The sequence below is a fragment of the Leptonotus elevatus genome, chromosome 1, assembly GCF_054856555.1.
Source record: "Leptonotus elevatus isolate MCC_2025b chromosome 1, RoL_Lele_1.0, whole genome shotgun sequence".
NCBI classification, from domain to species: Eukaryota; Metazoa; Chordata; class Actinopteri; order Syngnathiformes; family Syngnathidae; genus Leptonotus; species Leptonotus elevatus.
Genome location: NC_141239.1, coordinates 11,721,232 through 11,738,109, shown reverse-complemented (window position 1 = coordinate 11,738,109; position 16,878 = coordinate 11,721,232). Strand labels below are relative to the sequence as shown.

The window sequence follows — 16,878 nt, the reverse complement described above, 5'->3', positions numbered from 1 at the left end:
ATTTGTAAAATTATAATAATTATGTTAGCGGGAAAATGTATTAAATACAACACAACAAACATGCGCGTGCACGCGCGCACACACACACACACACACACACACACACACACTTAAACAGCTATTATGACACATTTTAATTGCATGTGTTGTGCATGTGTGTGAATTTAATTTATTGTTATTTTAGAGATTTGTTTTTATTAATTCATAGATTTTGTAATTATTTTATCGATGTTTGTAACCTTTTTTTTTAATAAAAGCTGCAATGCTACATCACATGCAACACATCATTGCAAAATAAAATGAAGAACTTTTAAGCATTTTATCAAGTGTAAAATAGGATAAACACTATATAACGCTAAATACAACTCAAAGTCAAACCAATCATCATCACAGGTAGATTCAACCGATAGCACAGTATTAATATCTGTCTGTCAAAAATAAACTCTTGTTAGATGCCAGCTAATTGTACTGCTGCTTGCTTATGGATAAATTGCAAATGAAGCACAATGTTTTCAATTTTTATTTACACAATTTCTTTCCTGGAGGCCATTTCAGTATGACAATCTTTTCACTAACTGTTCAAGGAAATGCAGTTTATATTTATTAGACTGACAATTTGTCTCGGGACCATCCAGCATCATCACGGAAGGCAATCCAGTCTTACTACTAACACTACTATCTCCCGATTAGTTTTACGTAATTGTTCCCGAGAAGTTTTTGTGATTGTTGGCGACCTTGTAATTAAGCAAGAAAAATGAGGAACCACTGGGGCGGGAAAAAAGAGGAACAACCTCTTCACCCTGTTCTTTTTTGTGTGTACCTGCCCTGCCCCCTCTGTTGACAACACACAGCACTATTAGGAAATGTGAAGAATAAGCTTTGGATCGGGCTGGTCCTGAACCCCGACCATGGTTGGCAGTGGACGGATAACAAGCCCATGCGATTCCTGAGATGGGCTAGTGGTAAGTTTTCACTCAGGAAATAAGGCTTTGATTTTTGAAGTCAACTCTCTGCTCAGGGCTGGACTGGCACAAAAAAAAAAAATCAGCCCTGACATTTTGACTTAAGCCTGGCCTGTCTTCTGATGACCTCGCCTAACACATAGTTCTGACACTGATATTGACTTATGTTGGTACAGTTTGCTGTCTATATTCTAAATGGATTCATGAACTAGTCCAGGGTTCACCAATTCCGGTCCTTGAGGTCCAGAGTCTTGCTGGTTTTAGATGTTTCCGCCCACTAGCACACCTGATTCATATAATCGGCTCATCAGCATGCCTGATAACGATCCTGATCTTTAGTATCAGGTAAGGCTGGGCAATAAATCAAATGAATTCGATACATCGTCATTTTAAAAATCGAATCGTTGAAAATTTGCTAAATCGTGATATCGAATTTTGTCTTTAGGATTATTGAAAGTTGTTGTTCTTATGTTGTGTTACATTCAAATGTTTTTGTGGCAGAATGCTGGATGGGTGCTTTACAAGACATGTTTACAATAGCTACCAACTACTTAATTGTGGCATTTAAGAAAAAAATATGAATGTTAAGTGTATGTCAAAACTAATTTAGAATCAGTATACATTATTGTTGTCTGAACATTTTGCACAGGAATTATTTTTGAATAAATGAAACCTTGAAATAAATATTTGTTGGGTTTATTAGATTAAAATCGATTAAATTCGTAATCGTCTTGAATGTCTGTAAAATTTATATTTTTTGACTATATTCGCCCAGCCCTAGTAATGTTTGCGCCTAGTGTTGGTAGGCGCAAACATTTTAAACCTGCAGGACTACGGACCTTGAGGACCGGAATTGATGAACCCTGGACTAGTCCTTCTAAATCGTGGGTTGATTTTGTGAGATCAAATGGAGGAAAATAATGATTAAAAAGCACTGCATCGGCCCCAAAAGACGCCGGCCCATCGGGCATCTGCCCTGTATGCCAGATGGCCAGTCCACCCCAGCAGAGACTCTGCTACAGTAAAAGAAAGAATCATGGATGTTGATCTTGTTTTAGGTTTCCCGCTTCCTTATCCGGGTCACAACTGTGCACTTCTGGACTCGGCTGGGCAGCACAGGTGGGAAACTTTTCCCTGCTCAAAGAAGATTGGCTATATCTGCTACAAACCCGGAGCGCCGCCTGTTCCTCCACAAGGTACGCCATCCTTTTTCACTTGTAGTGCAAACAGTGGCCACAGTGGGCATTTATTTACTCAACTGTAGATTGAGGAAGGCTATCTATTTGGAGCAAGGCCTTTATAGGTAAACCATGTTTGAAATAATATCAAACATTACTGGTACAGTGGTACCTTTACATACGAGTTTAATGAGTTACGTGACCACGCTTGCTACGCAAACCACTTGTATCTAGTCCAAATATAGTTCTCTAATATTGTAATGAATGAAAATGCCATTAATTCCAGCCTCGTATCCACTGTGAGTATGTTGTCTGTCTACATGTGTTGCTGCACTGTCTGTGTTGAAATTGTTCAAAGGGTGATGACTACAACGCTGATGCTAGTTTGTTGTTAATTCATCGTTGGCTTTTTACCATATTGTACATTGTGTGTTGGCATTAAAGCTGCACAAAGCAGAAGATTGACACGTGGGGCTAAAAATAAATAAAACTGCACATTTCCTCCTTCACGTACACAATGCGTGCATGATGTCACATCCGCAGTCAGAGGGCGGGAAATTCGAACCCAACTCCGGTATGAAAACTATTAGCCAGAGGCTTGCAGGAGTATCCATTGTAAACAGCTAAGGTGTTTAACTGCTAATTAGAAAATGTTTGTCATCAAATATTTTGGGGCAAAATTGCTCCATAGATTAGCTTTAAGCTAGCGGATCTGATCTAAAACAGTTTTTGGGAGACGCCAAGGAAGTATTAATGGCATTCGTTTCAAACGGGAAAACTGATTTTGTGTAGTGTTGTTCCAATACCGTTTTTTGGCCCCCGATACCGATACCCAGCTTTGCAGTATCGTCCGATGCCGATACCATACCGATACCCAAGTTTTTTTTTCTCAACATGAAAAAGCTGTCCTGCTATTGGTTCAGAGTATTCAAGGGTCAATAGGATATGTTAGCTCGGCATGCAGTGAACATGTCACACATCAGGGAATGTCGTGCATGAGCAAGACGATGCAGCCAAAATCCTATATTAGCGTCAGAATTAATGGTATCGGCATGTTACTTGTTAGTACTCACCGATACCGATACCACTGTTTTAATGCAGTATCGGGGCCTCTACCGATACCAGTATCGGCATCGGAACAACACTAATTTGTGTATGACTAAAATGAGTTACACGACAAATTAAACTCATAAGACTGTATTTGCTGTTATGTTGTCATGGAGCAAAATGTCTATTTATTTTTTTATCTTCAGTTGAGCAAGGATTCTGTTCAAGCCCCTGGATTCCGTACAACGGCCACTGCTTCCATCTCATTCGGACCCCCAAAACATGGTCCGATGCGCAGAAGGACTGTCGCAAGGAGGAGGGGGAGCTTGTCAGCATGCGCAACATTGAGGACCACAGCTTCGTTATCTCTCAACTGGGATACGGTGGGTGAACACAAAACTTAGTGGCAGTCAAAGTCTCTAAATCAAAAACTATAGTGGTCTGTTTTAGCAGTTTGAAAATGTAAAAATAGTAACGTTTACCGTTTTATAATGCTGCATTAAAATTATTCTGAAATATTACTACAGGGGTCCTTATTTTACATTGAGAGAGATTTTGAGGTTACATACTAGCCTTCAGTTAGCGCCGTATTCACCATTCTTCATTTAAAATGGTATTGAGATAATAATTGACTTTTTTTTTAATGCTACATGTAGTTATTTGAACAATTGTGTTAATTGCACTTAGCATTATAAGAGTCAACTAAATTGGGCCTCAACTCCACAGATGTGTAGATGTTTTTGACAAAATGACCTACGTAACCATTTTGCGTTGTTTATAAACCAGCGACAATTACAAAACAATCATGTATAGCAGTATTCCCCAACCAGGGGTACGTGTACCCTAACAGGTGTGCGAGCATATTGCAGAATGCAGAGGGTTTAATAAAATGGTTTAGTGCACTACGACTCATTTCCTTGGGCAGACAATATACCTGCGGCACAGACACAAAATCACAAGACACCACAATGACTGATTAAAAGAAAGTAATTATAAAGCTGTTTAAATGTGACTCGAAGGATTTCCGGTTGTTTTGTGGTAAATGTTGAGGTAACAAAGGCAGGTTTGTTATTTATTTATATCATTTTTGTTATGATTTACATTACTTATTTATTTCCAAAGCAACATATATATTTTTGTTTGCATTAATAACACAACAAAGACGGAGAAATAAATGTTCAAATTAAGGAGACAAAATAAAATGATCAGTTGTTACATTCTACACTTGGAGAGTGAGGGTTACTCATGAAATAACGAAAAGATTTGGGGAGAGACAGACCATGATGACCATTTACCTAAGATTAGCCCACTTAAAGGGACTGCAACATGGAAAAAAATCAACGTTTTGGAGCTTTTAGCCATGTTAAAATGCTAATTCCTCACCAAAATCATGACCAAAGTTGTGTTTTCCTCCATTCGCCCCTGTATGACAAATTTGCAGCCGATCTTTTTTTCCCTCGGACCAATCAGGCGTTGTTTAGGCAGGACGAAACCAATAAGCGCCGATGGCGGGGGGAAACAAACAAACAAACCTAACAGACGAATGGACGCTGCAATTAATTATGTTCTCTCAGAATTACTCACCGTTTCCTTGTTGAATTTGAACAGCGAGAAGAGTTTCGTGCATTTTTATTTATTTATTTTAGTTTTGCAAAAGAAGATTTTATCTCCTCAATTTCGTCAGCTTTTTTTCCGCCAGGCATATTGCAACAATGTAGTTAAAAATCCCAATGTTAACAAAATAGTTAGATCTTCCTTCAGATGGGTCGTTGATTCTGACATTTCTCTAAATGTAAACGTTCAAACTTCAGTTGTCCAACATGTGTGCTATCCCATAATATAGTATTTCATAATGTACTGTATTCGCTTTTATACCCAGTCAAATTATTCAAACGAATTTAATTACGCTCGACTATGATGCTAATGCTGTTCGTGCCACCAGGCGCCAGTTAGCTAATGCTAAGGTTAATGGGCTGACCGTGCCACAGTAAAACTAGCCAAACTAGCCTTTTACTTTGTAGCTCATATTTTAACAATTTCAACCTGACCCTATAGTGAGGATAAGCGGTTCAGAGACTGACTGAATTAATGATTTAATGTTACCAAAAAAAAAAACCGTGCTGGCAATTAAAAAGGTGGGTTCGCACTCACTGTATGCAGCCTCTACCGACGAGCTGTGGATCGGCCTGAACGACAGGAAGACCGAGGGCTTGTTCGAGTGGAGTGACATGGCGGATGTCTTCTTCACCAGCTGGGAATATGGAGAACCTACCCTCTTGACGTACGACGAGGACTGCGTTCTCATTCGGGGCGAGGTAAGAAGCAAAATGTTGCTTTGTTTGTTTGTTAGTTTTGGTCATAAACACATTATTTAAAAGGGAACATTATTTGTGCTTGCAGAATGGCAACTGGGCAGACCGCTCCTGTGATGAGAAACACGGCTTCGTCTGCATGAAGCAGAGCAGCACGAACCACCAACGAGATGAAGTTCATATGGATATTGGCTGCAAAACTGTGAGTGACGTTTTCAGTTAAAATCCATAGATGGCAAAACACAAAATCAGATCAGAATAGAAGTACAAATAGCTTGTAAAAAAAGAAGAAGAGAGAACAGTAGACGTCCCTGTAAGTGAAAATAAATGTATTTTAAATCTGACACAACAGCAGACTTTGTAAATACCCTTTCCAATTGGTAAAAAGTTTGCAAAATAAAATAAAAAATCATGAGACTCAAATCAAATTGTAAATGGTATGCAACACATATAGGTAGGCTGTGGGCATGCTGAAACTCAATTGTCAATTTAAAAAAAAATCCTAGGTGAATTTGCGGATACCGAATTGCAAGTATGCGCAGGTCCACAGCCTACGTATGTATGTATTTATTTAATTTTTAAATCAGACAAAGATTTTTCTAATATCAGAAACTTCACAGCTTTCAACAATAGAACAAGTAAAAGTAAAAAGTTCTGAAAAAACTAAATACTCAAGTAAAGGACAGATTATACCTGAAAAATCTACTCAAGTACTGAAACAATTAAATTTTACTGACCCATTATGATGACATTTTGACCTGAATGAATGTGCTTTCCAGGGTTGGAAACGACATGGCTCCTACTGCTACTTTGTGGGGACGGAGACCAAAACATTTGACGAAGCCAAGAATGACTGCAAAGCAACAGATTCCTACTTGGCTGATGTGTCAAACGGGTAGGAATAACTTATATTTCAAAACAGTGTACTCTAGTTTTTATATAAAAATATATTTGGTGGGCTATTAACCACTTGATTAGAAGACAGACAAAACTACATGTTTTTTTCTTAAACCAATGTCCTGCAGAGACTTTACTTCACATTGACTTCTTCAAAGTTGATTGGCACTGCAATGAATGCATCTGTCAGAATGAAATAGGCTAACAAACCAAAATGGGGTTATTATATTGTATATTTTCCTGTCAGTCTGACCAACGGTTTCTCAATATTAGCGAAACCATCTAAAAAGAACAGCCCTACCTGGTAGAAACAAGGGGTGTGAATTGCCTAGTAGCTGGCGATTCGATTTGTATCACTATTCATAGGTCACGATTTGATTCGATACCGATTAATCCCGATGCGAATCTATAAATTGATTATTGCGTGTGTTTTTTTTAACTAAAATTTAGAAAATAATAATCAGTAAACTTGTACATGTACACTGTAAGATTTGTATGAAAATGTATTTATTTTTCTGAAAATGAGCCACTGCATTTAACAGGTTGCAGTCTGTTTCATGTTTGAACAGCACTGAAATAAAATATCAAGGCTTAATGTTCCATTAATATACCATTCTTCCATGCTTAACGTGTGACTCCTAACCCTAAGTAAGGCGTTTTGTTGAATATTCCCATACAAAATGTATGCTTAAAAATCGATTCGGCCGCATATCGAATCAATTCAAGAATTGCGTGCTGTAATATCGCTATATATTGCCAAATCGATTTTTTCTAACACCCCTAGTAGAAATGATGCTGTAATATTCTTCTGAGAGGAGAATGCCATTGTATTACCAGCAAATATTTATCGGTCGTTTTGGCTCTGAAACAGTGTCAGAACCAAGTAGAGCCATGCCGAGTCAATTAGCTAGGTATGCAGTGGAAAAGCAGCATTCTTTAAAGGGGAAGTCAAGTTAAACATTTTCTTGACAATAATAGGTTCTAAAATGTCATATATTTATAAGTACAATTTTTGACTTGACTTCCCTTTTTAACGACACAATTATAGATTTTTCCCCCCACAATTTAAAACAATTCTCAGGCATTTCTGTGACATGCTTTTGACAAAAACCCCAAGGATCTCTCTCTACTGTGGGACCTTCCATATGACCTTGAGATACGATCATCACACCTAATCTTGACCTAATTTACTCTCTTTTTTTTAGATACATGCCATCGATCGGGCAATTTTCTTTTATTTATTTGTTAGTTTATTGCATTGACCTGTGTGTGCAAACTTGAGATGCAAGTGGCGCATGGTGGCAAGTGACTGAACTCTCTTCAGAACAACCACCTATCTGGTAGATATCATTTGTAAACATTATTTATAAAAATAAAAAAAAAACAACAACAACATGCTGTTTACTGCCAGTGTCAGCTGGTTGTTACTGTCACTCAAAACATAAAACAAAGACAATTTCATCTTGTGCATTTAAAGCAATCACATAGTCTCTGCGACCTTAATTATTCAGTTATTCATTTTGTGGCGGTGTTGTTTCGCTTTTAGTGACGGATATCTGAACACAAACCATGCAGCAACACATGTAGAAAGACCATATGACAAAACTCACTGGCATGTATTTTTTATCATCTGCAAAGAATGACTAATCTTACTGCTGCACTGAGAAAGTGAGAGAGGAGCTGACCCTCCAGTGCAGTATATCCGTATACCTGTGCCCCCAAGGCACGTACACCAGAATGAACAGCACAATAGTAGGATAAAAAGTGTGACAAAAAACTGCGACTTATTTTTAAGTCCATTTTTTTTATTATAATTGTATGTTTTTCTAAAGTGAAATTTCATAGAGTTTTATTTTTCTAATTAAAAACACAAAGACTTTCTGTTGTTTTGGGGGGTCTAGGGGAACCGTGAAAAGATTAATGGTGTTTCCATTCATTTCCATGGAGAAAGATCTATGAGTGTTTTAAGTTATGTGCGTGGTCAAGAACCAACTCAAACTCCTTTCTCGAGGCACCACTGTATTTGTATAAAAAGTAATTAAAAAGTCATTTTTACAAAATATGCCCGCCTTAAATGCAAATATTGGAATGAATATAGATTTTATTTTTCAATACAACACCAATTTGTGGATGTGATGGGCCATTGACCCACTCGCGAAATGCATCCTTGAACAAGACAATGTAGAATGTAAAGTACTTACTGTATGTATTTAAATGTCTCCAGGGTGGACAACGCCTTCTTGATCAGCTTGGTGGGGGCAAGGCCTGAGAAGTACTTTTGGTTGGGCCTTTCAAACCAAAAGAACACCGATGAGTTTGTGTGGACCAATGACAACGCGGTCAAGTTTACTCACTGGAATAATGAGATGCCAGGTATGTGTTTGTTTGTATGGAGGTGTATACACGGTGAAGCTATCATTCTTAGCGTTCAGATTCGTCCGTTACATCAAAATACATTCTTTCGTGGCCGAAAACCATCTAATAGAGAGAGAATAAATACTTTTTATTCCTCTTATCACTTAAGGTAGTAGACAACGCTGCGTGGCTATGACAACTGGCATTTTCGCTGGCCTCTGGGATCTGCTGCCCTGCGACAATAAGGAGAAATACATCTGCAAGCATCTGGCCGAAGGGGCGATCTTGACGCCGCCCCCGCCTACCGTCAGCCCCCCACAGTGTGCAGACGGCTGGATAAGAGCAGGAACGAGTAACATCTGTTCCAAGGTTTGTCTTGAAAATTGAGTTTTGTGAATGAAATTGTGACACTGGTTGACTTCCGAGTTGTTCCCAGAGTAAATGACTCAAAGGTCTCGCCATCAAAAATGATGCAAGAGGCAGAATGGTAATATGTCAGCCTCACAGTTCTGAGGTTCTAGGTTCGAAACTCAGCGGTAGAACTCAGTCGAATCTGCATGTTCTTCCTGTGCTTATGTGGGTTTTCAATTTAGAGTGTCATTTTTTAAGATAAGTGCTACTGTTTGGGGACTGACTAATACAAAGGGCTACCAGGTTGATACACAACACTGAAATGTATTTGCTCAAATTACCTTAAATATTATTGTTATTATTATTATTAGTCAGTTAAATGTATTTATCCACAAGGAACAGAACCCTAAATCACATTGCAGATTGACTACATCAGTCAGGAAATAATTTTTTCTCTTTCTGTCTGTTTAATCTTTTCATTAAAAAAATATATTTTTAAACGGTCTCGCCCTCCAGTTCTTTACAGGTCCTCGTTCGTTCGAGAAGACCTGGTTTGAGGCCAGAGATTTCTGTCGGGCCATTGGAGGAGATCTCCTCAGCATCCACAGTAGCTCTGAGCTGTTTGTGGGACGGTACGCACTGTTTTGAGGGGGCAGGGGAAACAAGGCAAACAGGACTGAAATGTAGAACGTGTTATCATATTCACATTTTATGTTTGTTGTTTTTTGACGCAGCCATGGAAAGGCCTGGATTGGACTTCATATTTCTGACCCAAGTGCCGGTTATGTCTGGAGCGATGGATCCCCGGTAAGTGCACTGCAATTGGCACAAGCTACAAATATTGTAAAATGACTTAATTTATTCATTAATATATAATGTAAGTAACTTCTTGATCTATTCATTTTTAGTGCATTATTTGTTGTTGGCTCATCTATTTGCAGTCCTTCATTAAAATACAACATATTTCAAACAATCATTTCATTCATTTATTTATGTATATTAATGTTCAATTTACAACATATTCCTCACAAGCTGGAAATATTGTGAATCGGCTTGTTTTATTTATATTATTTGTTAATTTATGTATTTAAAAAATATATTTATCTACCTAGTTAATTTTAGTTGGTCATTCAATGTACACAATTTTTTATTCATTTGAATTTTGATTACTGTATTTTTGGGACTATACGTCGCTCCGGAGTAGAAGTCGCACTTTTCTTACAAAAAGTGAGACCAAGAACAGTAGAGCTTGTCGTCCCCAAAATCCTCGACTCCATTGTGTGTGTGTGTGTGTGTGTGGGGGGGGGGGGGGGGGGGGGGTGTTTAGAAAAAAGGTTTCTATTTGATTGTTTGACTGTGGAAAATTGTGTGATTAATTAGTTTTTTTTTTTTAATCACTTAAACTTTCAAGGATGATACACTTTAAAGTGGAATAATTCTATTTGGTTCGATTCAGTGGACTCACATATTTAAAAATAAATAAATAAATTTGACTAAAATTAGTTTTCGTTGTACCCCTATTAGACAAAAGGTTGTAATACTTTTTTTTCCTTGTTTGCCCACAGGTAAACTTCCTACACTGGCAGGAGGGCGAGCCAAACAATTTTCAAAATTCAGAATCTTGTGCCGAGTTCCGTATATATCGAGCCGACGACACAGGCTCATGGAACGACATCCACTGTGAGAGCTTCAATGACTGGATTTGTGAGATCCGTGCGGGTAATGAACATGCTAGAATGATTATTTTGCCCTAAACCCAGCACGTATACGGTTACCTTATCCAGCTACAAATGAGTCATTTCTTGTGTGTCTTTGATGTACAGGAGTGACTCCAAGGCCACCTCCAAACGACACCGCCACCGGTAATGTGACACTGCAGCCATCAAAATACACGTTATGGTTGGGCCCTGACATTGATGTTCATGACCTCCTTCCCCTCAGCAGACTTTAACACGACCTCGGACGGTTGGCTTGAGTGGCGAGGGAGTCAGTACTATATCAACACAGTCTCAATGGCTATGGAAGACGCTCGCCGTTACTGCCAGCAGCACCACGGTGACTTGGTGACGATAAACAGTGAAGCCGAAAACATCTTCATATGGAAACAGGTCCCGACGCTTACAGTGGCTCGCTGGGTGCTAAAACCTGAGCTGTTAAAGCTGATTATTTTGTTTTTGTCAATGCAGGTTTCCAGAAGCTATGGGACCTACTACATCGGTTTATCAGTGGACCTAGATGGCTCGTTTTGGTGAGTAGGAATGACTGAATGATTAAGCCCTGAGCAACTGTGATGTCATCTTCAGTCGACAGTAAGTGGCAAAATGGCCGCAACCCTGGGATGGGGGAAAAAATAGGTTGTTTTTGCTGTGTAGGTCATGTTCCACAAAGGCAATATTAATCACAATGCTGTGTTTACAGTGCATAGAACATATGATTGTAAAGAACATTTTTTGATTGACTTCCCCTTTAAAGAATTCAATAAAATCTTAAACAAGTATAAAGCACCCCATTGTTTTCTACAGTCCAAAATTTCTGAAATGGTAAATTTTCTCTTATCTTAGTTTTAATCCCAAACAAAAACAGAAGGTGCAGAGAATTCCGGGTGTCAGCAGCATATCCTAAACCGTTAACCTGAAAATTTCAATAAATAGTTAACAGCTTTAAATAGATCTAATAGCGGCTGTGTGAGTCTTCAAAATGGCCGATGCTGATATTTGTCAAAATGCTCAATACACTAATATTTGGCCCGGCCGATAATCAGTCTATCTCTAATTAATGAACATCTCCTTAGGGGAAATTGTACATGCAACATTAGTTGGGTTTCGATCAACTCATTTTTTATTTGAAATTTCAAGAAATGCAAATATAAAACTGAATGTAAACGCTAGAAATTTTAAAAAGGGCCCAAAATTCGCAAAAAAAGTTTTACATTTAGAGGGGGTGGATTTTGGCGACGAAAACAGGTTTTGTAAATAGCCGCGGGCAAGACTGGATAAACGTTGTACGTTTTGACCGGATATTACGTCACACATTCATTTGTAGTCCTAACACAATATCGGACGATAAAGTATGGTAAGTTTGGGGGGATGACTAAACAGAAATCTTTTTGGAATTAATTAAAGAAGCAAATATTAATGCTATTTTAGATGGAAAACAACAAATAAACGCTACGGTTTATTCAGAGTTACAAACGCAAACTCATCATGTCATCGCACGGCGCAGTCGCTTCCTGTTTTTCTTCTTTTAAATTACTGGGGGATCACATCTCTGGTGTATACCGCCACCTACAGCGGCGGAGTCCCCTCTCAATATTCGCGAAAGAAGAACAGATGGAAACAGGCATAAGTCGCAAATCCGTTTTGCGCAATTTCAGTTAATTTGCTTTAAAAATTGAAACAATTGAATGGAAACCTGACTACTGTAGGAATTACAGTGCATTCTTCCAACTTCCTTTGGGCCACAAATTCTCATCCACATCACAATAATGAATTACGCCAAAATAGTGTGGAGTGAATTATACATAATCATTTGGATGGATATGACAATGATATGAAAGTTGAACTAGTGTTGATAAATTCAATTCTGATCTGAGAAATGTACAAAAGCAACTGAGAAAGCGAGAAAACTGTAAAAGCACTGTAGCATAATCTTCCTTTTTTGTTTCACTCAAGGTGGATGGATGGTACGTCAGTGGGGTACCAAAGATGGGACGAAGACCAACCTAATACAAATAGCTACGATGAGAACTGTGTCGCTATGTCTTACTTTATGGGTGAGTACACATTGGAAGATCACTATATAGACAGAAGTATTCAGTATGACAACATTACCACCTGCTTATACCGTATGAAGTTGGAGAGAGGACAGACAACAAAGCCACCAGCTCAGTGGATTAGTGGTAGAGTGTCCGCACTGAGAGTGGGAGGTCGTGGGTTCAGTACTAAAGACCATAAAAATGGGACCCATTTGCCTCCCTGCTTGACACCTAGCATTGTGGGGTTTAGATCACCAAATGATTCCCGAGCGCAGCTCCTGCTGCTGCTCACCACTCCCTCAGTAGATGGGTCAAATGCGGAGAAAGAATTTTGCCCCACTTAGGAGGGTGTGACAATCAGTAGTACTTTTAAAGGGGCAATAACAAAATACACCAATAATAAAAAGTATATTGTATGTATGTAGTTTGAAAAGGGACAGACGGAGAGAAGAAAGGGGGGGAAAAGCAAAAACTGAAGTCATCAAAATAATTTGCCTACAGTATATTGGCGAGACCAGGTAATCACACTAGATTGGTTGGCCTATCTGTGCTACAGGGAATTTGGTGCACTCATTCAGGAGTCGACTTGTGGCTGTTGTGGTGGGACGTTGTATTCTAATCCCTTCATACTGTATCGAGCAAAGAAAGAAAGCGGTTGGACAAATATGAACAATATGAATTCACATGTATAACGGAACCTACGGTGTTCCGCAGGGTTCAATTCTGGGGCCTCTGCTGTTTTCATTTTATCTATGCTCCTTGGTTCCATCTTTTAAAGTGCTCAAAAAATATAGAGCTCAGTTGAGTGATGGGAGTTAGCGTCCAAACTGCATGATTTGCAATACCAAGTTGAACAATTGTAGTACAGCTACAGCACAACTAGCTCTCGAGCAAAACTGAAGGAACACTTCCTCGAGCTGCATGGAGATGGGGAGTGCAAGAACACGAGCTTTCTGAATTCAAAGTGAAGAGAGCCAGACTCGAGGAAAATGCTACTCTCCCTTGTTCATTTTGTTCACCAGTAAACCCTATACCTACAGTATGTCTTGAATTAGAAAAAAAAAATAATATTTTTTTATTTTTTCTCCTTTTTATTTTTTTTCCTTTTAAGGAAAATGTTTTATTTTTCAATAAAGAAGGACATGATAAATGCACATAGGAAGCTGGTGGTGTTCAGTACCTCCAACAAGGTTAAGAACTACCGTTTCAGACGTTCTCTTTGCAAACCACTCTTCACTTCATCTCGTCATCATGCGCGTTCGCAGGCTTGTGGCGCGGCTTCAATTGCGGTGAAGAGCATCAGTCGATTTGCAAACGCGGGACAACGGCTGCCGTCAACACCACCGCAGCCCCCACGGTTGCACCCAAAGGCGGCTGTCCACTCAAGTGGACCAAATTTGACTCCAGGGTAAGGATATTGCCGGCCTTCAATGTGATAGAACTTCTTAAAGTTAGAGGCTTGTACTAGAACATTTGGACTTCCACTAGTAATAATTGATAGGATTGTTGTTGGTGTAGAAACTGTTCACCTGTCAGTAAAGGGTTAAAAGTACTCCTTGTTTTAACGTTGCCAGTGCTACAGCATCAACAGTAATCGCAAGACCACCTGGGAAGAGGCAAGGAAACAGTGCTACTCCATGGGTGGGAACTTAGTCTCTGTAACCACGAGGCGTGTGCAAGGTGCGCTGTCTTTACGTTACATACATTGTAAAGGAAGTGCCATAGTTTTTTCTTGGTCAAGAAATGTCTTTCTTTGAAAACCTGCAGCATATTTGGTCACCAAAATGGCTGAAGTGGCAGCAGACCTGTGGATCGGCCTAAACAGTTTAAAGCAAGATGCGTTTTTTTGGAGCGACGGGAAACCAAGGCAATACACCAACTGGGGCTACTCTGTAAGTGCACATATTCCATTTTGTGTATACTGTCATTGGTTTTTGTATCTAAATATTTCAATTGTTTTTAGATTCATCGGCGGCGTCCAGGGACTTTTTACCAAAGATGGAATGAGGTACACTTTCAAGAATTAGCCAATTTGAATGGTTACATTATAACACCGTTGTAATTTTGAATAATTAATGATAAGCCAATCAGAGCATCCGCTGTTGATCACGCTACAGTACCTACAACTAATATGTCTCTCTTCACTAGGAAAGTTGTTGTATCATGACCACTAACCCCACTAATGGAATTGGCAAATGGTTGATTAAGTCCTGCAATGACACCAATGGATTCATCTGTGCCAGAAATCTTGGTATGTACAGAATATCTTAAACACGCCATTTACAAACATGCACCACTTTTAGCATCTCAAAGGAGTTAGCACGCACCCTCAAAAAGTCCATGCAAATTGTGTTTAAAATATGGGCATAACAGTTTATGCTTAATGAACAGTTTTCGGTACAGAACATTTATAGTTCTCACACGGAATGTATTAGGAAAGATACAGGAAGAGGAACATCTCCATGATTTCGCCACGTCTATTCCGTAAGCAAACACAGTGCAGCTCATCCTCTGGCTAACTGGTGTTATGACTTGTGACTAGAGGTCCAAAGGTTAATCAATTGATTGATGATTAAATTAATAAATATTTATTTTTGAAAAATTGTCCAACTCCTTGAAATTTCAGCCTCTCAACAGTAAATATTCTCTCAATTTGTGTACTCCTCCATTTGAATCAAAATAAAACATTTGCAAATATCTGCTTTTATTTTGGAAAACAACTACTTTGTGCATTTGCTTTCTTTTCGTTCCGCCAATAGGTTATTGTTATTTTTGTTGTATTTATTTATTTGTTGTTTTAGTTTTTTCCTTGCCCTTTTAGGGGGTTTACATTATGGGATGTCGTTAATAATAAGTTTGTGAAGCCCGACTGTTCTGTGAATAACTCCTTTGCTCCCAAAAACGTATAAAAATATGTTCTATTTTAAATGTTTTAAGTGTCCCAAAGACATATTTATACCTAATGTTTTTTTTATTTATGCTAGAGCATACAGAAGACTTTGATGCAGCCTCTCAACTGCACAGAACAGTTGAAGCAATGGTAGTTATTACAAAAACGACCAGCAGGTGGCAGCAGAGCAAAAGAGATCAATCAGGGCCATGTAGAAAAAAATTTACCCACAGTTCTAAACAGATTCGTGAATGATGATGAAACTTAGCTATGTTCTAATGCTAATTGCTGCAAAACGGAAACAGATAGGAATATACTTTTTTTCCTGATGAAAGAAGAGACTCTAATCTTTCTTTTGGTAGGTTCCATGTTTTTATTGCAATAGAACACAATATTCTGTGGGCCTTGCAATATCAGTCAAAATCCTGTAAAACAACCGGGAGCGAAGGGGATTGCTTCCGTGAAAATGGCTGCGAGTGAATGAGTTAAGGGCTACACAAATAAACTTGACTTGTTTTTTAATAGGAATAAAAATGTCTTCTTCTTTTTTTTAATCCAATTCATCGACTAATTGACAAAAATATCGACAAATTTATTATTAAAATAATCGTTAGTCCTACCTGTATTTGTGTCACACTTCTGACAATACATGAAACTTGTTAACTCATTTGAAATAATATCATGAATATCAGTGCAGCATGGGGAAATATATGTATACTGGTGTCTTGTCTTTTGAGTGTCGCAACTTGCTAGTTTTTCAAGTTCGGCCCATCACTAAGCAAATCATTTTTTGGCTTTATTTTCTGGACAAATCCTCTAATTGGGTTTATTTGACCCAACTTTTAGTCAAGAAATGGGTCTTTTAGTATAAAACTACTAAAAAATATTGGTCAGATCCTTTACTTGGGTCAAAAAATGGGGTCATTTTGTATAAAACAACCCAGAAAGTTGGGTCAAATTGACCCATTAAGTGGATCGGCCCATTTTTTATCCATAATTGGTCTGTTTTTAGAATGTACAATTAATACCTTTAAACATATTTTGCCACTTGCTTTCTACTGAAAATAGCATCCGTGTGCTCAGGGCTTAGGTAAAGACCAATCACGGCTCACCTCTTTTCTGGGTTTGGTCA

General features: G+C 38.5%; 2 protein-coding genes across 3 annotated transcripts in view; one reads left to right on the top strand and one right to left on the bottom strand.

Moving 5' to 3' along the window:
* Positions 1-5,372, bottom strand: part of LOC147180892 (MAM and LDL-receptor class A domain-containing protein 2) — a 52,739-nt gene extending 47,367 nt beyond the window's left edge. Inside the window, exon 1 of the mRNA XM_086074636.1 lies at positions 5,339-5,372. The gene's annotated coding sequence lies outside the window, so the exon portion shown is untranslated. The remainder of the gene's footprint in view (positions 1-5,338) is intronic.
* The window catches only part of mrc1b (mannose receptor, C type 1b), a 31,180-nt gene that overhangs the window by 7,630 nt on the left and 6,672 nt on the right, over positions 1-16,878 (top strand). Inside the window, exons 5-24 of one of the 2 annotated variants that reach the window (XM_086074659.1) lie at positions 852-962; positions 2,021-2,158; positions 3,394-3,570; positions 5,348-5,502; positions 5,588-5,701; positions 6,279-6,394; positions 8,621-8,769; positions 8,921-9,120; positions 9,619-9,734; positions 9,837-9,909; positions 10,668-10,821; positions 10,926-10,964; positions 11,047-11,210; positions 11,289-11,350; positions 12,774-12,874; positions 14,122-14,264; positions 14,431-14,536; positions 14,624-14,748; positions 14,820-14,864; positions 15,005-15,107. In XM_086074659.1, the coding sequence (XP_085930785.1) occupies positions 852-962; positions 2,021-2,158; positions 3,394-3,570; positions 5,348-5,502; positions 5,588-5,701; positions 6,279-6,394; positions 8,621-8,769; positions 8,921-9,120; positions 9,619-9,734; positions 9,837-9,909; positions 10,668-10,821; positions 10,926-10,964; positions 11,047-11,210; positions 11,289-11,350; positions 12,774-12,874; positions 14,122-14,264; positions 14,431-14,536; positions 14,624-14,748; positions 14,820-14,864; positions 15,005-15,107 (2,391 nt within the window). Of the gene's footprint in view, positions 1-851; positions 963-2,020; positions 2,159-3,393; positions 3,571-5,347; positions 5,503-5,587; positions 5,702-6,278; positions 6,395-8,620; positions 8,770-8,920; positions 9,121-9,618; positions 9,735-9,836; positions 9,910-10,667; positions 10,822-10,925; positions 10,965-11,043; positions 11,211-11,288; positions 11,351-12,773; positions 12,875-14,121; positions 14,265-14,430; positions 14,537-14,623; positions 14,749-14,819; positions 14,865-15,004; positions 15,108-16,878 lie in introns of both variants that reach the window. The other variant, XM_086074650.1, reaches the window with a different exon arrangement.